The 26458-nt window shown below is 39.1% G+C and overlaps 1 protein-coding gene across 1 annotated transcript in view; it reads left to right on the top strand.

Moving 5' to 3' along the window:
• The window catches only part of clec16a (C-type lectin domain containing 16A), a 269823-nt gene extending 247359 nt beyond the window's left edge, over window positions 1-22464 (top strand). Inside the window, exon 25 of the mRNA XM_043711087.1 lies at window positions 17769-22464. Coding sequence (XP_043567022.1) covers window positions 17769-18148 — 380 coding nt within the window. The 3' untranslated portion in view covers window positions 18149-22464. The remainder of the gene's footprint in view (window positions 1-17768) is intronic.
• The last annotated feature ends 3994 nt before the right edge of the window (window positions 22465-26458 follow it).

The raw sequence follows: 26458 nt of genomic DNA, 5'->3' as shown, positions 1-26458 counted from the left end.
GCTAGGAAATTGTTTCCGTTAGGCGAGGAGACTAGGACCCGTGGACACAGCCTTAGAATTAGAGGGGGTCATTTCAGAACAGAAATGCGGTGAGATTTCTTCAGCCAGAGAGTGGTGGGCCTGTGGAATTCATTGCCACGGAGTGCAGTGGAAGCCGGGACGCTAAATGTCTTCAAGGCCGAGATTGATAGATTCTTGTTGTCTAGAGGAATTAAGGGCTACGGGGAGAACGCTGGTAAGTGGAGCTGAAATGCGCATCAGCCATGATTGAATGGCGGAGTGGACTCGATGGGCCGAATGGCCTTCCTTCCACTCCTATGTCTTATGGTCTTATTGCATTGCCTCTGATTTTGGTGTCTACTAACTCTTAGGTGCATAATATATTTTGATTTTGTAAACCACAGTGAAATACTAAAGCGAATCACTGTTGTTCTGCTGGGAAAGTACCAACACTGGCAGCAAACCTCTTGTTCCACTTTTCACACCACCTTCAAATGTGAACTCAGATCAGTACAACTTTACAACCACGCATTCCACGTATTTTTCTTTTAAATTCTTTCAACATTCCACTACTTACTTCAAGTTGAAAATGAATAATTTATTTTCTTTGTTTTTCAATCAAAGCAGTTTATCAGAAAAACGTCCATGTTAACCTGAAAACTTGAAAGAATACATGTCATTTAGTCATACATGTAGTTGTGAAGAGAGGATTCTTTAGCCTCTGTATTTAGGATCCTCAAATTGTCAGAAATTCAAAGTAGCCTTTTTGAAATTCTCAGATTTGAAATAGTATTGACAAAGAACTTGTCAAAATTAACCTACATATGCACTTTTTTAAACATACAAAGGCAGTAACAATTTCAAACTACATTCACGTTGGATTCTTGCAATCAAAGGAGATTCAAGGCTTTAATTCCAACAACCTGGTTTAGACTAGAACCATCATACCAGCCAGACTTGTTTATAAATCCCACCTTCAGCCTGCCATGCATTATAAATTCCTAGAGTTCTTTTTTTTCTAGTCTGTACTTGCCTATACTACTGTGGATTTTTGTTTTTATTTTTATGGTTCGGTATCCATAACTTTGATTTCCCAGTAGACTTCAGCTGTACAGTTCTTCAATTCTCACATTTCAAAATTCACACACTGAATGAGGTGCACTGGCAAGATCATTGACCACTGAATGATATTGCTTCCTAGCTCAAACATAGAACATCTGCACTAGAAATCCCCAAAAATCTCGTTTTCTGCGCTTCGAATAAACAAGCCTTTTGTCTAAATGGTTACATTAAAAATATATTTGAGTAAAGTAATTTCGAAGTGACAAGTTCCAGTCAACAAATCACAAGGAAATGGACAAAATTGACAACTTTCTTACTGAATAATCCAGATAAACATGGTAAAAATATCAAAAAATTAGAAGTTTTTTATCTAAGATTGCACCTTAAAGGCAATGACTTGAAGGCAGTTCTAATTTCAGAATAGCAGTAACTATTAATTCCTGTAGTAAACTTTGCAAGCATCTTTGCACAGGTGTAGTAGTTTGAAGTTTCTCTGCAGTGAAAGATTGAAATGTATTCTGCCTTGCCCTCTTCTGTTTTGATATGAACAGAACTAGACCATGCAAAATGGCTACTTTTTAATCATCAATTTAAAATTATAAATTACAGTCATAGAATTAACTGAAAGACAAATAGATAAGCTCTGTCCTTTAGAAAATCTCTTTATCCAGTGGTTCTTCTCACCATATTCTGCTATTGCTCCTTTTATCAGCTAACATTCTATATTCCTCAGACTTTGGTATTTGTACAAGATGATTAGGGGTTTAGATAGGATTGACGATGAGAACCTTTTTCCACATATGGAGTCAGTTATTACGAGGGGGCATAGCTTTAAATTAAGGGGTGGTAGGTATAGAACAGATGTTAGGGGTAGATTCTTTACTCAGCGAGTCGTGAGTTCATTGAATGCCCTGCCAGTAGCAGTGGTGGACTCTCCCTCTTTATGGGCATTTAAACGGGCATTGGGTAGGCATATGGAGGATAGTGGGCTAGTGTAGGTTAGGAGGGCTTGGATCGGCGCAACATCGAGGGCCAAACGGCCTGTACTGCGCTGTATTTTTCTATGTTCTATTTCTTTATACTTATAGCATTCTTATGCAACTATACTTTCTGTGTACCCTTCCTGCCTGTTCTCACATCAATATCCACAACTTAATTCATTTTTCACTTTGTTGCCTATCTAGAAAATTCCATACTGAAGTTTATTTTAGGTGCAGAAAGTTACCCAGTTAAAATCAGACAAAGGATGATTCCTACTGTTCATGACACAATACAATACTTTTATCAAAATTGAGAACAGATTTCATCAAGGGAAATCAGCTTATCAATGCCCTTCCTGCCTTTTTTTTAAAAAATGTAGTTTATGGGATATGGATGTTGTTAGCTGGGTCATTTATTGTCCATCTCTACTTGGCCTTGAGAAGGTAATCATGAGCAATCTTCTTGAACTGCTTCAGTCCATTTGGTTCAGTACACCCACAATGCCATTGGGAAGGGGGTTCCAGGATTTTGAGCCAGTGACACTAAAGGGACAATGAGAACTTTCCAAGCTAAGATGGTATGTGGTTAAGAGGGGAACTTACAGATGCGGCATACCAATGTATTTAATGCTCTTGTCCTTCTATAGGATAATGGTCGTGGATTTGAAAGGTGGTATTTAATAAGGCTTAATGAATTGCTGCAGGGTATCCTGCAGATGATACCCATTGTTTTCACTGAGTATCAGTGGTAGAGGGAGTGAATGTTTTGAGGTTGTGGTGTCAGTCAAGAGGCTGTTTTCTCCTGCTTGGTGTCAGGCTTTCAGAGTATTGTTTGAGCTGTATTCATCTAGGCTACAGGGAAATATTCCATCACACTCCTGACTTGTGTCTTGTAGATAGTGGACAGCCATCAGGGAGTTGGGAGTGAATTCTCACTGTAGGGCTCATGGTCTCTGACTTGCTCTTGTAGCCACTGTACGTACTTGACTAATCAAATTCAGTTTCTGGTCAGTGGTAACCCCCAGAATGTAGGTAGTTGGGGGGATTCAGTGAAGCGAACACCATTGCATTCCAAGGGATAATTTTCTCTTTTAGAATTGTACAGCATGGAAACAGACCCTTTGATCCAATTCATCCACCCCGACCAGATATCCCAAATCTGGCCTAGTCTCAATTGCCAGCATTTGTCCCCTTCCTATTCAAATACCCATCCAGATGCCTTTTAAATGTCGTAATTGTGCCTGACTCCACCAGTTCCTCTGGCAGCTCATCCCATACACACACCACACTCTGCAAGAAAAAAATACTCCACAGGTCTTTTTTTATTCTTTCCCCTCTTACCTTAAACCTATGCCCTCTAGTTTTGGGCTCCCCCACCTTCGCTATTCATTGACCCCACAACCTCAAAACACTCACTCCCTCTACCACTGACACTCAGTGATAACAATGTGTATCATCTGAAGGATACCATCCATGCTCCTTATCGTTTTATAAACCTCCATAAGGTTACAATGCTCCAGGGAAAACAGTCCAAGCCTATTCACCCTCCCCCCAAAGTTCTGGCAGCATTCTTGTAAATCCTTTCTGCACCCTGTCAAACTTAACAACATTTCTGCTTTAGAAGGGTGACCAGAATTATACACAGTATTCTAAAAGTGGCCTCACCAATGTCCTGTACAGCCGTAACATGATGTCCCAATTCCTATACTCAATGTTCTGACCAATGAAGGCAAGCATGCTAACCACCACCCTGCCTACTTACAGCTCCACTTTCAAGGAGCTATGCCCATACCCCCAGGACTCTTTGTTCAGCAACACTCCCCAGGTCCCTACTATTAATTGTGCAAGTCCTGCCCTGGTTTCCCTTACCAAAAATACCTCACATTTATTTAAATTAAAGTCCATCGGTCATTCCTTGGCCCATTGGCCAATCAGATCAAAGTCCCGTTGTACTCTGAGATAACCTCCTTCAGTGTTCACTGTACCACCTATGTTGTTGTCATCTGCAAATTTACTAACCATGCCCCTTAGATTCATTTCCAAATCATTTATATAAATGAGGAAAAGCAGTGGACCCAGCACCACCCTTATGGCAAACTGCTGGTCACAGGCCTCCAGTCTGAAAAACAACCCTCCACCACCACCCTCTATCTTCTACAATCATGTGAGTTTTGTATCCAATTGGCTAGTTCCCCCGGATCCCATGTAATCTAACCTTACAAACCAGTCTATCATGCAAAACCATGTCGAACACCATGACTTTGCTGAAGTCATGTAGACAACATCTACTGCTCTACCTTCATCAATCTTCTTTGTCACTTCTTCAAAAACGCTATCAAGTTACTGAGACATGATTTCCCACACACACAACCATGTTGATTATCCCTAATTAGTCCTTGTCTTTCCAAATGCATGTAAATCCTCACCAGTCTATAGTTTCCTGGATTTTCCTTACAGCCTTTCTTAATTAATAACACTATATTAGCCAACTTCCAGTCTTCTGGCACCTCACCCATGGTCATTGATGATTGTTAGAGGTGGTCACTGACTGGCACTTGGTGTAACGTAAATGTTACATGTCCCTTAACAGCCCAAACTTGATATTGTCCAGAACATTGCTGAATTTGGGCATGCAGTGCTTCAAAGTTTGAGGAGTTCTGAATGATGCTGATTTTGTCATCCCTAAACTCTAAAGAGAGTCTTCTTTTCTAAGACAGCATTACCAGGCAGTGTATTTAAAAAGGAGCTCACTGTCAGCTGCAGATTAAAGGATTGACTCAAAAAGATTTTAATTCTTCAAGATTGCATGCGTTTGTTACTTGGCCACCACATCTGTACATTGTCCCTTCAACTCAACTGATCATAATGGGTCATATTGAGGGATATGCTCCTGATCTGCTCATTGCAAGTGTCTTATTTTAAATGAGCTTGAACCTTGTTGACCCTGTTCTTATTGATTGATGGTTCACACTGGAAAGTTCACCAAATTTAACAATTGACACCAAATTCTCTTTGCTGGACCTCAGTGTCACATCTGAGAGAGTGGAAAATTTCATGCTGATCAGTAAATGTTGGTCCTGTAACATTGAGAGTGGGCAGCGAGGGTGCAAAGTGAAGTTATGTTTGATCTTTGCCTTGAATCCATAACTTCCTGACTTTCACATTTGAGCCTGGGAAATTCACAAGAAACAATGGAAGTGTTGAAACAATTGCCTGATTATACAGAACTCCAACATTCTGAAAAGAGACATGAAATGGAAGCTTTTCATCATGTGCTCATCAAGCCTTGGACACAAGAAACCAAGCTTAGAAAAGGAACACCAATTTATGCAGCACAACAAAAGGATACTGATTGGTTGGCATTGAGATGCAGCAGGAGTTTTTGGCATTCTAGGGGTTACCACAGACCAGAAACCAAACTGGCCTATCCATTTAAATACAATGGCTACAAGAGATGGTTGGAGGCTAAGAATCCTGCAGCAAATAATTCAACCTCCTGACTCCCCAAAGTCTGTCCACCTTCTACAAAGCACAAGTCAGTGTGATGGAACACGGTGCTTGCTTAGATGAGTTCAGCTGTAATGACACACTCCTGAAACTTGACACCATTCAAGACAAAGCACCACATCCACAAACACTCATTCCCTCCAGTTTTAATGCAGTGTGGCAACAGTGTGCACTATGTAGAAGATGCACTGCAGATTTTCACTAAGGGTCCTTAGACAGCACACTCCAAAATCCACTTTAAAAATGATGTGGAAGCAGAAAATACATAGGAACACCATGACTTACAACCTCCATTTCTAGTCACTCGTCATCCTGACTGGCAATATATCACCATTGCTTCACTGTCACTGGTAAAGATTTTGTAAAAATTACTAGAAAGGAAATCCATTTTTGAACAGCTTTCATTGGAATGATTACTGATGCGTTTAGAATGAATGTTACAAAAGCAGCTGATGAGGTAATGATGGACTTGAGTACTGTATGAGGGCAGCATTTTATCATTGGGTGGGAGAAAAATATTCTCACGTGCTACATTGCATTAGATGTTGCTTAAAACCTTTACACTATGACCCATGTTTTGTTTTAAAGTTGCTAATGAACAGTATTTTTTTTAAAAAATATGATCTTTCAAAAACATTACAAAGAATAGCTTTAAATCAATGTAATTTTATTTGACACTCCAGAGTTCACTGTATAAAGCATTAAATTTACTAGTATTTTTTGAAAGGTTTTGTACTAATATTGTTTTTCTTTCACCTAATTAGCAGAAGATATTTTGCATTGAGATGCCTTCTTAATCCAATTCCTTTTGTTGTTTACAGGAATGGTATTGTTTTTTGAGCTTCCTTTTTGTGTGCATACAGTATTGCTTTGCTGTGTGAACTTGCCTCTGTAGCTCTTAACTACCTTTTCTATGAAAGCCAAATTGATCCATTTAAAGAACCGGAGATGCCAGTGGCTAAGAGCTAAGAAGCATCATTGTATGTTGAAATGCCATGCCATTGTTTTGTGGACTGAATTTTAAGTAACCATTATTGTTTGTTAGCTGCTGAAATGTACCCGTGAGCAAATCCACTTCTTTCTATCCCATTGTCGTACTTTCACTGTGATCTGTCCCTCTGTTCTACTCCTTTTTAGTAAGGTCTGGCAGGAGAGGAAGACGGCGAGTATTTAGTCTTTCAGAGGCTGAGAGTCGTGGCGGACACTGGGTTTAGGCCTCCAGGCAACAGCTCACACTGTGCAATCACAGGCAGGTTTATGTTACATTCCCCCAGCCTCTCATTATTTAGTTTATTCCTCAATATTCCTATAGTCTATTTACTTGAATTCAGACCAAGTAACTTTTTTTATGGCATGCAAGAATATATGGATGAGCAATAGGACCACAATCCTCAAAATTGAACCTGAAAATATCAACCGATTTAAAATGTAAACAATAATTAGTGATATTTCAGAAAGTAACTGTTTGGGAGAAAAGACTTTTTAAACAGTACGTAGTGAAGTCGTACAACAGATTTGTAATGACCCAAATGTAAATAACTATCCTATTCGGTACTAATTGAGAAAATCTCTCAAACTTTGATGGCCGAAGCTACTCTTTATTATTGCACTAAACAATCCAGTAACAAGTGATTTCTACAAACATTTAGGGTAAGTTAGATCTTAGGAATAAAAGTACTGACACTCCAGTTAGCTGATTGTATGTCTTGAGTCTGCCCATCATTAACTTCTGCCATTCCTGACTTAATTAGTTTAATCCCCTTGTTTGATGTTTCAATCAAATTAAAGTGTAGTCTATTGGCTTTCCACTCCGTTTTTGCTATCAGACTTGCCACTTGAAAAGTAGAACCATTAGAGCATTTGGTCACATGTTTTATCTCTGTCTTTCTGTTCTTTTAATGATTTGTTTAATTTCATCAATCAACATAATTGCCTTTCAGAGGATTCGTTAATGTGACTACAAGAGCAACTTGCATTTGCATGGCACCTTTTAATATAGGAAAACATCCCAAGGCACTTTGCAGGAGAATTCTGAAACAAAATTTGACAGGACAGCAATGTTGAAGCATGGTAGAGAGTGTGGTGCAGGTCAGGCAGCATCCAAGGAGCACGAGAATCAACGTTTGGACATAAGCCTCGGATGTTGATTCTCCTGCTCCTCTGTTGCTGCCTGACCTGCTGTGCTTTTCCAGCACCACAGTCTCACCTCCAGCATCTGCAGTCCTCACTTTCTCCAATGTTGAAGCATGCCCAAGTTAAAGCTCACTGCTAATTTAATCCCTCACACTTCCAGTTCAATAAATTCTCCAAGCCTGTATCAGTATAAAACAAAAAAGTGAAATTGCAAAACATATATAATGCAATGGGATTTAAAAAAATAGTATCTTGCCCCTTAAAGGATGCAAAACATTTTGCTTTTGTTCTTGTTTGAGGTTTTCGTACGCAGTGGTAAAATCTTGCTGCAAGTGATGCCTGTTGGCAAAAATGCCTCTTTTTCTCCACTTAGAATAAAATAGTAATGTCTCAAATATTTTGAAACAGTTCTTGACCTGCATCTTAAAGTATCCAGACTCTAAATCCACTGTTCAATAGGAGCTATAGAGAAACCATAAAAAGGCGAGCAGAAAGTAATAAGTACCTACATAAACCATCATATGTGAACAATCAGAATTATATTGTCTAAATAATTAAATTGTTATCTGTATCATAAATCTATTGGATTATCTTCAAATTGAGGGCTGGGCCATTAATGTGTGGATCCACAGAGTTTCAGGTTGAAATTTTTATGTGCAAACAAAAGGAATGTGGTTCAATACTTTATAATAAATACAAGTTTATCCCAGGGCTGGAAAAATATTTTCTATTCCTTATAGTGGAATCTTAAAAATAGAACTGCCATATTATTCACTCCCCAAAAGAAGAGGCCAGTAATTGTTTAGAATGATAGTAAAACAGAGATTTGATGTTGATAATAGCTAGTGAGTGGTGCAGGGAAGAGCTCAAATGGAACAAAAAAATCAGAAATATACAATGCAGGATTGGAGTTGGAGGATGAGTCACACTGGCATATTTAAGTTAGCAAGATGCTTTCTTTCTAGCACAATCAAAGTTGTAACCTCAGTCTTGGCAAGTTGGCGAGTGAAACATTCCAGCCCTGGTTTGTCCATGTTTAATGCCTTGATTTTAGATACAGTGTTGAAATCTGATAAGCATGTATTGATTCCAAAAAGCTCATGCAGTACAATGGTTCTACAAATTTGTTTTGATAATTTTGCTTGCTTAGATCTATCTCTAGATATGTCTTCCCATTAGTTTTTCTTCCCAGCTCCATTTGTCATCACTTCTCAAATCTTTTTAGAGACCTGACATGGAAATATATTCAAATATCTGTAATAGTAATCAAAGTATCAACTGATATATACTCCAGTCTTGTACCCAGTTATCTGAAATGTTAGTCTGCGAATACAATGTAATCTCTGGCTTTAGGATACTTTTTAATTGTGCTAAATGAGGCTTTTTGGCCCCCCCACTATTTCTCAAGTTTACTGCTGTAACAGATCCAGGAAAAAAATTATTGAGGTGTCAAGAAAGATTCTGGAGGATTCTTTTAACTATTATAAGTTAGCCAAAAACGGAAAACATGTACCCACAAAGCTAATCAATTCTCATTCATTGTTTCAAACATGAGCAATCAGATATACAGAATTTTTTTTCTCTTGGATTCAAATTAGATATTGACTGGTGTTTCCATAAATGTACTGTAGCATGTGATGGGTCCTTGGGAAAAGATGCAGTTAAATGCACAAACAATTGATGGACCACAAGCTTCGTTATAGAAGGAGGCTGGATTCCTGAAGCCCTCTCGGTTTTTTTTCTGTGGTTAGCAAAGATGTGTTTAAGTCAATGAAATGACTGTGCCATAAATTTCTGTTCCACAAAACAATTCCTGCGGGCCACTTCGTAGCCTTGGTGCATGGTAACCAACCTTTTCATCCAAATAGGCCAGAATGATTTTTTTTCATCATTCCCACCATTGCATCTCTGCAGCAAAGGCCTTACTTCACAGAATTATAGAGGTCTACAACAAAAGACCCTTCAGCCCATCGAAATGGGGTGGCTTGGTGGTTAGCACTGCTGCCTCACAGCACCAGGGTCCTGGGTTCGATTCCACCATTGGGCAACTGTCTGTGTGGAGTTTGCATATTTTCCCCATGTCTGTGACGGTTTCCTCCCTATAGGGAGAGGCTGAATAGGCTGGGGCTGTTTTCCCTGGAGCGTTGGAGGCTGAGGGGTGACCTTATAAAGGTTTATAAAATCATGAGGGGCATGAATAGGGTAAATAGACAAGGTCTATCCCCTAGTTTGGGTGAGTCCCAGAACTAGAGGGCATAGGTTTAGGGTGAGGGGGGAAAGATTTAAAAGCGACCTAAGAGACAACTTCTTTTGCTCTGGTTTCCTCCCACTAATCCAAAGATGTGCAGGTTAGGTGAATTGGCAATGCTAAATTGCCTATAATATTCATGGATATGTACGATAGCTGCATTAGTCAAGGGTATATATAGGATAATAGGGTAGGGAAATGGATCTGGGTGGGTTACTCTTCGGAGGGTCGGTATTGACTTTTGGGCCTAACGGCCTGTTTCCACACTTTTGGGATTCTATGATCTGCATTAAATTTCTATCAATGTAACATTAAGTTTATAAATTATTAATTTAGGGATTGACAAATCACAGCAATGAATCCACATCTTATCAGCTTCATTCTCACCTGGAACCTTATAAAATTACTAAAATTACACTTTTCTTTAAAGCTGCATTAATCCATTTTGCCAGTGATTATCAAGCAAAGTGCTGTTTCGCATTTTTGTCCTAATTCTTTTTTCCCCAATCAAAATAATGTGAAACTTGGGATGACTTTGGGTTTGGCCCCCAAGACTGTGGCCAGGTGGAGGTTCTGGACTCACTGGTGCAGTGAAAAGAGCTAGGAACCTATTTGGGACTAAAGGCTGAGAGGTTCCCTGAACCTAGTAGTCTGCATTCTTAAAACCTCAAAGGAAATGGCTACAGACAGTGTGCTTACATTGGTTGGAACCTTCCAATACTCCTAGATTCTGGAAAACCCCAAATGTAACACCCCTGTGACAGAAAGGAGGAAATGAGAAGCCATTCAGCTTAACAGCTGTTATTGGGGAAATGGCTCATTATTGAGAAAGGAGAATGGCAGAATTTATAAAGAAATCAGAACACATTCATTATGGTTTTATAAAAGGGTAATATTTTTGACAAAGTTAGAATTCTTTGAGGATGTAACAAATTGCAAGTTTTGAGCTATAGAGAGAGGCTGAATAGGCTGTTTTCCCTGGAGCGTTGGAGGCTGAGGGGGTCACCTTATAAAGGTTTATAAAATCATGAGGGGCATGGATAGGGTAAATAGATAAGGTCTTTCCCCAAGTTTGGGGGAGTCCAGACCTAGAGGGCATAGGTTTAGGGTGAGAGGGGAACGATTTAAAATGGATCTAAGGGATAACTTTTTCACGCAGAGGGTGGTGCATTTATGGAATGAGCTGCCAGAGGAAGTGGTGGAGGCTGATACCATTACAGCATTTAAAAGGCATCTGGATGGGTAGATGAATATAAAGTGTTTAGAGGGATATGTTCTCAATGCTGGCAAATGGGACTAGATTAATGTAGGATACCTGATTGGCATGGATGAGTTGGACCGAAGGGTCTGTTTCTGTGCTGTACATCTCTGACTCTAAGCAGCGTGGATTTATTTACTCTTTCATGGGATGAATGTGGCATTGCGAAGGCTAGCATTTGTTGCCCAATCCTAATTGCTCTTGAGAAGGACCTCCTTGAATCATTACAAACCATCTATTGCAGAGACACCCACGCACTGTTAGGAAAGGAGATGCAGGGTTTTAGTCCAGCAGCAGTGAGGACAGAAATATTGTTTCAAATCGGGTTGTTGTGTGGTCTTGGAAGGACACTTATTACATATTGGTATTCCTGTGCACTTACTGACCCTGTCCACTGAGGTGGTCAAGGCCTTGGCTAAGGATAATCCCTTCAAAGAACGCTCAATGAATTTTTGCAGTGCATCTTGTATATAGTACACCAGAGATTACTGTATGTTGTGGTGAAGAGAGTGAACATTTAATGTAGTGCATAGGATGCCGATCAAGTGAACTGCTTTGTCCTTAACAACATAGAGCTTCTTGAGTGTTGCTGGAATAGTATAAATGCAGACAGGTGAAGAGTTTTGCAACATACTCCTCATGGATGGTGGACTGCAGAATTCCTAGCCTGTGAACTGCTTTGTAGTCAAAGTATTAATAAGGCTGACCCAGTTCTGTTTCTGGCAGAGCCAGGGACAGAAATTCTAGGCGAATGTGCTTGCTTTCACCACCTCCTAGGCAATGCTTGCCAGGCACCCACCACCCTTTGTGTGAAAAATTTTCCCCACACTTCTCCCCTAAAGTTTCCCCCCATGCCCTCTTGTAGTTGACCTTTCCACCTTGGGGGAAAAAAACCTCTGACTATCCACACTGTGTATGCCTCTCATAATTTTGTAAACCTCTATCAGGTCGCCCGTCAGCCTCCATCTTTCCAAGTCCGAGTTTATCCATCCCTTCCTCATAACTGAACCCCTCCAGACCAGGAGCATCCTGATAAACCTTCTCTACACCCTGTCCAAAGCACCTATGCCCTTCTGGTAGTGTGGCAACCAGAACTGCATGCAATGTTCCAAATGTTCTAAGTAAAGTTTTATATAGCAGTAACATAAATTGCCAACTTTTAAATTTGATACCCCTGTCAATGAATGCAAGCATGTTGTATGCCTTCTTGACCACCTTGTCCACCTGTATGCCCAGATTCCTCTGTACGTCAATGCTCCTAAGGGTTCTGCCATTTATTGTACAATTTGAACCTGAATTTGATCTACCAAAATGCATCACTTCGCATTTGTCTGGACTAAACTCCATCTGCAATTTCTCTGTCCAAATCTGCAATCAATCTATCCCACTGTATCCTGTAACAATCCTCACTGTCTGCAACTCCACCAATTTAGGTGTCATCCACAAACATACCAATCTGCCCACTTATGCTTCTCTCCAGGTAATTTATATATACTACAAACAAAGGTCCTGGCACTGATCCCTATGGAACACCACTAGTTACTGATCTCTATTCCAAAAAGCACCCTTGCACCACTACTCTCTGTCTTCAATGACAAAGCCAGTTTTGTATTTATCCAAGATCCCGTTTTACCTTTTGTACTAGCCTGCCATAATGTACCTAATTAAAGGCCAACCTTAAGTCAATGTAGACAACGTCCGCTGCCCTTTCCTCATCAATCATTCTTGTCACCACCTCAAAAATCTCAAACAGGTTGGTGAGACATGGCCTTCCCAGCACAAACCCATGCTGCCTATCACTATCAAGTCCATTCACTTCCAGATGTGAACAAATCATGTGTCTCTGTATCCTCTCCAAAAAGTTATCAGTTGACCAGTTTTCTAGTCAATGATGAGGATGCTGATAATGGAGGATTCGGTGATGGCAATGCCATTGAATGCCATGGGAAATCTTTGATTTCTCTCACATTGACAGTGGTCATTGCCTGACTCTTGTGTGGTGTGAATGTGACTTGTCACAAACCATGAAAATGTTACAGCGTAGCAAGAGGCCATTTAGCTCCTCTTGACTGTGCCAACTGAATAAACTAGCCACCTATTCTAACCCCACCTCAGCATCTGGTCCATAGCCATTTTGTATATTTACTTGCAGGTATCGTTGGCTGGCTGGCCAGCATTTATTGCCCATCCCTAGTTCCCTATCTGCTCAGTCCAAGCCTCTCTACTTTGAGCACCTCAATTAATTGACCCCTCATTCTCCAAATTGTAAAGAAAACAACCCCTGCCAATCCAATCTTTCCTCATAATTCCAATTTTCAAGACCCTGCAACAGTCTGTAAGTCTCCTCCATACTCTCTCTAAAGCAGTAATGTTCTTATTGTAATGTAGTGACCAGAACTGTACACAAGTCTAGCTGTGATGTGGCCAGTTTTTTTGGATAATTCCAGGGGTGCATTCCTGCTTCAACATTCTCTCATGCTTTCATTACTTAATCTGCCACCTTCAGGGACCTGTGGGCATGTGCACTCCAAGATGTATCACTTCCTCTAACCATCTTAATAACCTTCTACTTACTGTTTATTCCCTTATTTTGTTATCCTTCTCCAAACATCTCACCTTGTGCTTATCCACATGTCTGCGCAGACCCAAGCCATTGAAATAATCTTGCATCAACATCCAACCTGTTGACTCTCAGCTACCTGCCAATTGTTGTGTCATCTATAAATTTCCCAACCATACCTTCTACATTAAATCACAAATATCAAAGCACATAAGAGTCTGTGGGACCCCACTAAAACCACTTTCCAGTCACACAACGTTTGTCAATGGTTACCTTTTTTTCCTGGGAGGGAGCCAATTTTGGATCCAACTCACCACATATCCCTGTATCTCATGAGCTTTATAATTTGTCTGACCAGCCTGCAATGTGAGACCTTGCCAAATGCCTAATTAAAACCATAATAGAATCCCTACAGTGTGGAAACAGGCCATTCAGCCCTATTAGTCCACATTAACAGCATCCCAACAACACTCACACCTGCTATCCTTGTAACCCTACATTTCCCATGGCTAATCCATCTAACCTACACATCCCTGGTCACTATGGGCAATGTAGCAATGACCAATCAACCTATCCTGCATGTCATTGGACTGTGGGAGGAAACTGGAGCACCCAGAGGAAACCCACGCAGACAGTGGGAGAATGTGCAAGCTCCATATAAACACTTGCCCAAGGCTGGAATCGAAACCTGGTCCCTGTCACTGAGGCAGCAGTACTAACCACTGAGACACCATGCCAAAATTGGACAATATCCATTGCACGACCCTCCTTGTTACTCCCTCAAAATAAATCTATTAAATTAGTAATGCACAAACTCCCCTCAACAAAACACAGTGACTATTCCTGATTAATCATGTTCTTCCATTGTAAAAGTTATTCATGATTTTTCTGTTTGATTCCCGTAATATTCCCAGTACCGAGGTCAGACTTACCAGAGTACAGTTATTTAGCCCATCCCTCACACCCTTTTTGAGTAATGGTATAACGTTTGCAGAGCTCCAACCTTCTAGTATCTCACCTGTATGTAGTAAGGATTGGAAAATGAACCTTGTTTGTTGAAAATATCTTCTCTTTGGCAGTTAAAGGAAGCCAAGGACACAATACATCTGGCCATGATGATTATTCGAACTGCAGTGAGATCATCCTTCCATTATTTCCCTTCTCATTATGCATGTTTTATCTAATATTTCCAATCCTTGTATTTAACTAGAATTGTCTATATCATTCCTCCTCCTTGTGAAGACAGAGACAATATGCTCATTTAAAAACCCTGCCCACGTCCTCTGTATCTGTGCCCAAATTATGGAATGCATCTCTGAAAAGCCCAATCCTTTCCTTTGTCATCGTCTTGTTCGTAGCATTCTTTGGATGTTCCCTATTTAAACCATCCCAAAAAAAGGAGTACTGAAATCTAGCCATAAATATGTAAATGGTATTTTTTTTGTAGAAATGCTTAAGAAGGAGTTAACAAAGTGAGCTCAAGGTGATAGAAAGGAATACCGGAAAATTAGTGAAAATTAAGGGAATGAATGGCAAATAAATTGAGCAGGTATTTTTAATTAGCCTTCACCAGAGAGCATATAAGTTACATTCCAAAGCAGCAATAAATCAGGAAATGGAAGGGAGGGAGGGACTCAGAAAAATCTCATCGCCAGAAAAACAGTACTGAATAAATAATGGGCCTTGATGGACTTCAGCGTAGTGTAGTTGAGACATTGCTTTCAATTTTGTGAAGCTCATTGTTTCGGGTAAAATTGTACCAGATTGAAAGATAGAGAATGTAGCGACGTTATTCAAAAAAAAGAAGTAACAAGTAGGCCACTTAGCTTAACATGTCAGAAGCTGATATTACAGAAGCTGAGGTTTAACAAGGCACTTGGACAAATTCAAAGTACAAGATTTGTGGTAGAGTTCCCCAGGGATTGGTATTGAGATCCTTGCTTTTCATGATGTGGATAAATTGTCTAGACCTTGGTGTACAGGGAACAATTTCAAAGCTTGCAGATAACAGAAAACTTGGGAGAATTGTAAACTGTGAGAAGGACGGTTAGAACTTCAAAAGTACATTGATTCAGTGGAGTGGAAGATGAAGTCGAATGCAAAGAACATGGAGAGACAGTATAAAGTAACAGGTGGTGTATTAAACAGGGTGCGCTGCTAGTTTTGATTCAATGTCTCAGTCAGAAATGTCACTTTGTTCCATGTATCCAACTTTGGTTTTGCAATGCTTGTTTGTGTATGCTTAACGTGAAACCAGAATTCCAAAATAAACATCAATGCCAGTGCTAGCTATTACGTGCCCTAGCTGATTCTGTAATGTTCTTTACAGCTTGATTGTTTACCCCTGTTGTTCCACCTGACAGTGTCTTGTGCTTGTGGTGTATAAGATGGGGAAATGTAAAAATCTGACCTCTTCTTCTACCCATCCCCGCCAAGCTGAAGAAGACTTTGATGGAAAGGGAAGTACCTGAAACTTAATTTATTAAATAATGTCGACCTGACAGTTCTCTCCTTCGCTGGATACTGTTTTCTCACCTCCCCATGACCACCCCCACCCCCAAAGGTGAGATTGATGCCACTGAGATAGCAATTATATGAATTATATCTTTCCTGACTCCTCCTCATGTTTAACCAAACTTCAAAGCCATCAAAAAAGAGGCAATCCAAATTTCTTCAATAACCAAATCTTTTGTACATGTTCCCTCTTCACAAATAAATTTTGGTTTTGGAATGTGAAGAAACTTTCATTAACCGCTTTAAAGCGTGTGTTGAGTTTGGAATGTGAAATGGCACACCATACCCGACATACATTACTTGTTCAGCAGTGTCATCTCCTTAACCTGACGCAGTTTGCAGCACAAAAGAGTATGCGGACTGGATCCACCCTGTTTTTGAAATGTTTTATACTTTCTGGACAGTCCCTTACATCGTGTTCTATATTGCTAGATGCAAATTCAGTCAGTAGTTTGACAGATTTACAGTATTGTGCTATGCAGATGTAAAGAGAAACAAATTGAAGCCAGGCTAGGGAAGCGAGACCAGATGAAGGGTCCTGCTCAAAATGTCAATTCTCCTGCTCCTCTGATGCTGCTTGACCTGCTGTGCTTTTTCCAGTTCCACGTTTCAGTGAGTCCAACTTTCCAGCATCTGCAGTCCTCACTATCTCCAAGTGAGACAATTGTCAGGCCATTATTATGCACTTTTCAGCTGCAGCAAGTATTAGCAAGCCCGAGAGGCCTGGGACAGGAGAGAGAATGACAGATTGAGAGCATGGGAGCAAAATCACATTTTGCTGAGGTCTTATCTTAAATAGTCAGCTTTTTGACATTAGTTCACACATTGCTTGTATAAGTCATCTTCATGTTTCATCTTACTTCTTTATTTTTGCTTTTCTATTTTGCTTGATGGTTATTTTCTTTCTCTGCCTTGCTGTCATTAATTTTGCTTTTTTTTAAATCTAACAGGAATACTCTCTGTGAATGTAAAGTTAAGCCTTATGAGATTAGATTAAATGTTTACCAATAGAATTTACTTGAATTAGCTTTCAAATGAAGACCTTAGAAATAAATATAGAGTTGATGATTTGTTAACGACTGGACATTTAAACATGAAAGATGTAAAATGTAAATAACATAAATGTTCTTGGTCTATCTTTTTATTTTGATGTTATGGTTACCCCTTTGGAATACTATATTGGCTACAATCTCTTACGATTTCCCTGTAGTTCTGATAAATGTCTAATAACTTCAGCATGTTGCTGGAGTATTTTGGACATTCATCTGTCTCCTTTGTCATAAACAAAAAAAAGTTTTAAAAATTCATATTTGACAAGTACTCTAAGTATACTTGTAGTTTAGTAATTTCCAAATTAAGCTTTTGTGACTGTGGTTAAGCTTAAAAAAAATTGCAAGTGGCCACATATCTGGCTAAGGGTATTTTTTGAAAGGAAGTGTTATATAGTTTTAAGTTGGAATTTTACTGAATGAAGAGAACCTACAATGTCTTTCTTTTTGATATTAGATGGACCTGACATCCAAGAGCAGCCCCATTTGACTCCAGGTGAAGTGGAGTTTGTAAATGAAGCCCATTCTTTACCACTTACAACAGAGAGCAGCTCAAGCAGAGAGCATCTCTCCAGCAGTTCTGAACCTGGAGCAACTAATCTGGCACCAAGCCTGACTCCAGCCCACCAACCGACCATATCCCTCATTTCCGATGACAATGCAGATGCTTTGAGCACAGAGTCATTGACTCTTCTGCCGCCTGCTGATGCGCAGCAAATCCGGAGTGTGAGCACTTTAACCCATCCCTCCACTGTATCCAATGGGATAAAAGACAATGAAGCTGAAGAAAATGAAGAATCTGAAGCAACTGTGCCAATAGCAAGCCATTTGCAATGAATGCAATGTAACCTTTGAATCATCTAGGTTTGTGTTGAGTGAAGCATGGAAATTAACCCAGCTGTCTTCACGCAGCTGCACAGAGAAGCTAAAAGATTTGTGGAACCCCAACAAAGTAGAATAATTGCTTGTAAGTTTCTGTAGATTCTGAAACAGGGAAGCCATGGTCCTTCAGTTGCTATGGAGTTACAGCTAATACTGAGATATCTACGTTTTGTACGTTTGTCTTTTACTACTGAAGCCTAGTAAAGTACTGTCACTGACTCAAACTCAGTAGGTAAGAGGATAGTTCTATCTGCTTTGTTCAAATATGTACAGCCCAGGTCTATACTTTTTTCCACTCTGCATTATATTATTCACCTATTTTGAATTTTTATTCAGCTAGATGAAGTATTTTATGAAATTTAACATTAGAAACTAAGCTTCATTTTACCACTTTATCCCACCTGAACAATTTTATTCATTTAATTTAATGAATTTAGTAGATTTGAAAATGAACTAAAAACACACTGGCACTCATTGTATCTAGGCACAAAATAGATTGACTCTCAAGTTGTAATTAATTTTAAATAGACTTTAAATGTTTCACTAATTGCACTTGACATTTATCTGCAACACATTAGTTTTTTATTGGAATATTTAACGATTTATAGAAATAACAAATTCAGAGATGAACATGTTTCATGAAGTTTAAAAATTAAAATATTTGTCACTGCCACCAACTGGTACAACACTAGCATTAATTGTAGGGTATGTCCATTGTAGATGTTCTGTATATGCAGGGTGCTTCTGAAGGCCTGAGAATCTCAGCATTTTCCAGAGAATTCTTCCATTAACTCATGGACGTGCCATGAGTTGGTTAGATTAATATTTTTGGACTTCTGCAAGACAGCCAGTTATGGGTGTAAGTTCACATACCATTGTTTCAAGACTACCAGACATGATGTATTTTCTATTAATGGAGCAGTATATGTTTCAAAATACATTAGGTCATGAAAGTTATGGGAAGAGGAGGACAACACCAGGTAAAAGGACTGTTATCTTCCTGCAGAAAATGAAGATTAGAGAGTATTCATTGTGTGTTGCATGCTTGCACTTGTCTGATCATTGCAGTGGGCACGTGTTGTATGTTTAGGTTATCTCTGGCCTCTAAGCTAGAAAATGGATGGAGTGAGAGAAGGGACAAACTAAGAAACATTTGTTGCTTTGACTGAAGCCATGTACTCCACTATCGTAGCAGTAGCATGTGAAAAATGGGGTTTACAAACACACAGGAATACTTTGGACTTCTCCAGAAACACAAGTGGATTTGTGGGGTAATTATAAGACCAATTTCAAGTTTGGATTGGGTTATTGTTGATCCTTGCAGTGATGTATGTACTTTGTTTGGCCTCAAATCCTCCACTGATTGCCTGACTTGTGCACAATTTCTCCTGGGACGACTACTGTATTTATGTTTTAGCATGATTCCATCTGAGGGAAACAAATATCTCCAACTGATTATGCGGGGGGGGGGAAGAACTTATAAATGCTAGTTACGATGTTTCTTGGGACTCCGCATTAGTGCCTGCACTGTTTGAACAGAAACCAAAGCAAGCTGAAAAATGTACAAGGGGAACAATTCTCAATTATCATAGACGAACAATATGGAATAAAGTCACCAAAATGCAATTACAGTGAGATAAATAATAAAAATAAGTGAAATTATCCATAGGATGGATGGATGTGCCTGATTTTTATCTTGATCTCTCATTCTTGCAGATTAAATAAAAAAGGAAATTATTTCATATTTGCAAAATCTAACTCTGCAATGTTCTGTGATTAGTTTTACAATGTTTGTAATCTGATATGCAGCTACAGTCTAGAAAGTTCAGTGGTCCAGTATTGACCTTTATTGGCCATCTTGCCAATTGTTGGAAGCTTATTAATATTATGCAATAGATTTATGAGCAACATTTTCTCTTTTATAGACACCATGGTCAGTTCTGACATGAAATAGATTGTTCCGTTTTATCTTTTGAATGTTTTTCTGTGCTGGAAACTGCTATATGTTGGAGATAATTGTTATAGAAGCTGAACCCCAATCCAGTACTGTTCCTTATAAAATCCTTTTATTTAGTCCCTAATCAAATATCTAAGGTAACCAGATGGTGCCAGTGTTCCCTAACCTAAAAAAGTCAGTATCTAATTAACCTCAAAGTATCAGTACTCACATCCTCTGGAATATAGTACTGTAGTTGCAATGGGTTGATTTAATCACCTTATAAACAATGTTCTTAAAAATATTAACACCAGAATTAAAATATCCATGGGTAATGATTATCTTAGAAAAGTCATTTAACTTTGGCTTTACATTGAGTCTATAAAACTTCAGCAAACAAAACCATGGTTCAAGCTTCCCAAGTTTATGCTGTACACGTGCAACAAAGAAGTGGTGTAAAGAATTCCTGCAAATTTAAAACCCAGACCTTGTCCTTAATTCTCAATTAACATTTGCCACGGAAATTTTAACCCAATCTTTAATTCTACTATATGTACAGTGTTAGAACCAGGAATGTAATATCATTGCCTACAGTACATCTGACTAACTCAACAGTCTAACTCCAGCAAATCGCACGATCACCATCAACTATTCCCCAAAAACAAAACTAAGCAAGTCTATGGAATGAGCTCCTATTATGAGTCACCTACCACAGCACATTCACATGACCTTGTTAATTTCACAAATCCACACAACAGTAGAGAGACCAGAGATCCACTTTTACAGTCTGTCCATCTGGATCTTGTCAAAACCTCACAAAGAATTAATATGTATGCTATTTTTAATATTGAAGGCTTCAGAACAATATGCATCTATAATATGATCAGTGTGAAACTGTGCAGGAAGGAAGGTCACATAGATCAAGATCAAAGTAAATGTTCAGCCATAAAATAAAATGTCTGTTTCATAACATTTGTCACAGAATAAGACAAAAGGAACTAAAGTCAGAAGGAAAATATAATTTGTCCTTTCACATTTGTTGCCATCAGACTAATACACAAGTTGACGAATCTGTAGAGTTCAGAATGCCTAATGAGTTATGACTCTAAAATTACTTTTACCAATACTGGACCTTTACTAGCAACAGTATAAATTACAAAGCTGTTGTCCAATGTCAAATTTCTTATGGAAAGTTTAATTTGTGATTTTGGGTGGTAACCATTGGGAGGTCATCTGAGGATGTTGAATCAAAACAAAATGCCAGTTCTGATAATTTCTGATAAGATGACAAATATTTTAGTACTGGTGTGAAGTTATCTTTCTGCTTTTGGGTCAAATATTGACATGGTATTATAAGACACACATCCTGCAGCACGTTAACTCATAATAGGAGATTGGCTATTTGAATTTCACCAATCCTACCAATTTAGATTGATCACATTAACTATTTCATTGAATCACTTGGATTCAGCTAATCAACAGACGTAATGTTCACAGAAAGATTTAGCTCAGTGTAGTTGAGTATAACTTATTCTGCTCCTGATCAAAAACAATGATGCATTTTCACCCCAAGGGGAATGTTGATGCATCTTTTTATTTCCAAGTTATTTACCAAGCTTGAGGTATGCATTGCTTATTCATTCAGGCATCCATAAGCAGCATTGTCTTCACAAAAGTTGACATGTTCTGAATATGTAGCAGCCAGTATGAACTTCAGGATGAACATTGGCTGCATTGAGTAAAACTGTTTAAGAAACAGTGCACAATAAACAGAATATATTTTGTTTGTTGCATAACAAAGGATAGGTTAGTACAATATATGAACTTAGTGTACAGAACACATTTTCTCAGCCCTCAATGAGTTTTGTATAATAGATAAAAAAGAATCATTGTAAATAAAACATTGTGTAGATTGTTTTTAAAAAAAAGACTTTCTTTTTCAGATTAAGCAATACTAATATTTACATTGATGTTTTCTTTTCTCGTTTAGTTAACAGTGCAGTATTTCAATCTAGAGTTTCTTATGTCATTACCTTGATGGGGATGTGTAAAAAGAAATTCTAGACCATGTGTATATTGGAAGGTTAGGGTAATGTTTTAACTAAGTAATTTGCCATATGTGTATATGTGAAAAGTTACTCTTTTTTTTAATTTTCAAAATGAAGGTTCCTTTCAGATTCAGGCTTGTGTTTGCACTATGAGCTCAGGTAGCACAAGCAAGGGTCATGTGACCTCGATAATCCACAATGCATGGAGAGAGGCAGAACAGAAAGACGTACAAATGTAAACTGTTTGTCATCAAAGCATTGGCAATAAATGTAAGTTTTCTTTTGCATTTCAAATGTGTTTATTTTTTACTGCACCCTTGAGGCAGTGTACCAAGTGTGGTATAGCATGAAAACAGATCTCCAGGAAGGCTTATGAGTGGCAGAAGAGGCAGCTAACCCACTCAGTGGATAGGTTCTTAACCATGCAATCAAATTAAGTGGCCACTGAGGAAAATACCAATTTTGTTTTCAGTGTGTTGCCATTCACTCAGAGTCTGAGAAACTGTGGCAACAAGTACTTTTACGAGCAGTTTAAGATCTGGAGCTATCAGTAGGGATAGTAAGACTCTAACATTCTTTCCATCACATGGCTGACCAGAGATCTATCCAACACTTGTTGCCTGCCAATGGGATGTGTTGGGAAGAAATTGCAGGTTGATCATCTAGTTACATTCCAGTTCTTTGGTGGCACTCAAGCCTGGAACTTCTGGGTCAGAAACAGGGAGGTTACTCGCTGCACCACAGAACGTCCAACTTCCTTTCAAAGCCTTTTCAATAAACATTGAGTCTCTGCCTGAAATGGAATTTGCGTTGGTTGCTCCAGTGAAGGAAGGACAAATTTGCGAAGTTTACTAGGTAATATACAGAAGTGATTTAATCCAAGGAAATTCATGTACTGTAGCACAGGTAACTGGATTTCAGCAAATTGTTGTTAAATTGTATGCAAACAGACTTTGACTCTGAAGCACATTTAACATTCTGCACGTGTGGTCTGAAATTGCAATTGGGTTCTGTGAAACCAACCTTTCAAAGATCTAGAGTGATGGGGTGAGTTTCATAATTTTCAACCAAACACCCAGTGAATTATTACTGGACATTAATTTATTATTCATACTTCTTTCATTTGTATTTGTTAAGAAAACAACTAATTCGTATATTGTGTATCTATTATGTTACAACCAGCATTGGAGAGACAAATGAAAAACCCCTATAAAAGGCCATCAAATTATTTAAAACTGGAAAATGCTGAAAATAGCGGCTCAGGCAGCATCTGCAGAGAGAAATAAAGTTACCGTTTCGGGTCAGTGGCTCTTCATTTCAGACTTTCAGAATTTATAGTATTTTGTGTTAAAATTATTAAAACATTTTGTTTGAAAATTCTCTCAGCTGGTGTCTTGAATTCCTGCTAGTTGTGCTGGAAATAAGGTTTCAACAAAAAACATAAAGATTGATATTTAACCTTGCATGTGTATTTTCTACATTTAAAATGTGCCTAAAAGTGTGTTCTACAGGAGGAAGTATTGCTGGCAAGCTGAGTGCTTGATTTCCTGGTCTTAGCAGAGCTACTCATGATTCTTGGCATCTAATAATAACTAATAAGTCCCAATAACCAGCTGTACCAGCAATTCCCAGCAGCTCACAGTATGAGTTTTGAAAACTCCCAGTATCTGTCGGTTAGATTCTCCTGCAGATAAAGTATCTAATTTCAGAAGTGCTATGGCAAGCAGTAGGAGGCAATGACTAAAAGCTTGGTCAAAAAAGTAGATTTTAAGGAAGATCTTTTAAGAGAACGAGGCAGAAGGGTGTAGGGTAGAAATGCCAGAGCTTTGAGTCAGAACCATTGAAGATAGAACATGAGGTCAGATTATTTAAAACAGACCTGAGGGTAGTTCGTGTGTGGAATGAACTGCCAGCGGGAAGTGATAGCTGCAGGTGCAGTTACAATATCTAAAAGGTGTTTGGACAGGTACATGAATAGGAAAGGATATGGGTCACACGCAGGCAAATGCCACGATAAATTTGGGAAACCTGGTTGGGATGGGCTAATTAGACCAAAGGGTCTGTTTCAGTGCTGAATGACTCCATTTGGAATAATGTAGAGATCTAGGAGATGTAGAGGTGGAAAGTTTTAAATTGGAAACCTGGATAGTCAGGGAGCAGTATAGTCAGGGATAATGGGCATTGGGACCAAGGAGTCACATTGGTCTTTGATGGGGGGTGGAACAGGTGGGGTATCAGGAAAGCAATTAGGGAAAGTTGTTTTTTTTTCCTATCAGAGCAATGCCATAAGCCATAACCTGCACAATAGCAAAAATTAAAATAAAGCCTTCCAATTCACCATCAGTAATGTCTTTGGGCAGTGCACTGTAAACGATATCTATACTCTACAGCAACACTATCAAAGTACTGCAGATGCTGGAAATCTCTAATAAAATGCACTCTGCACTGGCAGCACCTGTGGAGAGGGAAAGGATTAACACTTCAAGCCTGTGACCTTTAGTCGAGTCTTCTCACCCACTCTGTCTTGCCACACACACACACTGTGAAGACAAAGATTTTGAGTTGGTTAAATAAGGTACAACTACCCATCCGAATGTTAATGTACATTTTTGAATAAAGTAGATACTTAATGTGTAACTTTCAAAGTTGTTGATCAAAAGTTCAGGTGGTATCATAAGTCCAAATGGTACTCCAGAAAAAAAGCAAATTATTTATCTGAACTTGCATCAAAAGTTGTCTGAATCATATGATGGGATTGTTGTCTTTAACTCACTCCTACACAGTTTATGCAATGCAGAAAGCCATTTAAACTCCTCCTTAAAGAGTCATACCAAAACTCTCTTCAAAAGGGTTTTTTTTCCCTCTGCTGCAGTTATTGATTCTTTGCTGGTATACAGTTTCAGGTGTGCTGAGCATCCACTGATGCTGTTCCACGGCTGCTACTCATGTTATGAGCATTGCTACAAAATGCTGACTGGTTATTTGATGACATGGGTACCACAGCTAAGCCCAGTCCTGTCACTCTGCTGGAGTCTCTGGTAATCAGGAATGTGAATCCCACCTGCGGTTTTTGCTGTTTTTCTTAAACCAGGGATGTTAAACTATTTTATAGCATAGATTAAAACTGGTACTACTACTACTTTCTAATAAGCTTGTTGAACCACAAAATGTTATGGATCAGACCAGACCAGACCCCCTCAAAGTATTTTAAGAAGGTAGCCTAGACCCAACTTTTTCTTATTTTCCAGTTGGATGTGAAGTGAGTGTGCCAGATGGTGACGCAACTGGTCAAACTACATGACATTAAGCAAAACGCTATTTATTTGAATTGTAGTTAAGATGCAAGCAATATAATGAGGAATTTAGTATAACTTGACTATTGGAAAACTTGACCAAATAATGTCTGCAATAACTATTATTATTTAACTGTTCCAATATAGTAAGATCCCATAAACACATACCTTGGCAAAAAAAGGAAAATTCAGATCCGATTCTCACTTGCTACTCTCCAATCTAGCAGGGTCAGAGACATTCAGTGACGCTTCCAATGTTTTTGAGACCCTAAAGGCTTAAACCTAAAAACTTCAATAAAAATGAGAAAGCCTGGTGTGAGAGGGATGGCTCCTTCCAAGCTGCTTCCATTGTTACATCTTCTTTAAAAAAAAAACCCAAGACCTTGTAAATCATTTACTTGCTTCGCAACAGCTCGTCACCTCTGCCTGATACCCCCCCAAAAAAAAAACAAAATAACCTCTTAAAGTTAGAGCATCGTCACACAATGGGACCAATAAAGTTCTTGTCAATGAAGGGAAGTGTAAATCAGATGGAGTGTACCAGCTACAGCATGCACTGCAGTAACTGACCTTTAACAGAATCTTCGAGAGTGTGGTACCGGAAAAGCAGGTCAGGCTGCTTCAGAGGAGCAGGAGAATAGACGTTTTAGGCATTCCTGATTACGGGCTTATGCCCAAAATGTTGATTCTCCTGCTCCTCGGATGCTGCCTGACCTGTGTTTTCCCAGCACCACGTTCTCGACTCTGATCTCCCGTCCTCACTTTTTCCCAGTTGTTTTTGACAGCATCTTCCAAACACATCACCTCTACCACCTCGAAAGATAAGGATAGCAGATGCATATGAGCACGACCTGCAAGTTTTTCAAGCTACACACTATTTTGAGTTGGAACTACCTCAGCCATTCCTTCAGTGTCACTGTGTCAAAGTCATGGAGCGCCCTTCCTAACCACTTTTGGCGTACCAAGAACTGCAGTGATTCAAGATGGC

The sequence above is a fragment of the Chiloscyllium plagiosum genome, chromosome 21, assembly GCF_004010195.1.
Source record: "Chiloscyllium plagiosum isolate BGI_BamShark_2017 chromosome 21, ASM401019v2, whole genome shotgun sequence".
Lineage (NCBI taxonomy): Eukaryota > Metazoa > Chordata > Chondrichthyes > Orectolobiformes > Hemiscylliidae > Chiloscyllium > Chiloscyllium plagiosum.
Note: the sequence above shows the minus strand (reverse complement) of the source record. Positions and strands in the feature narration are given on the sequence as shown.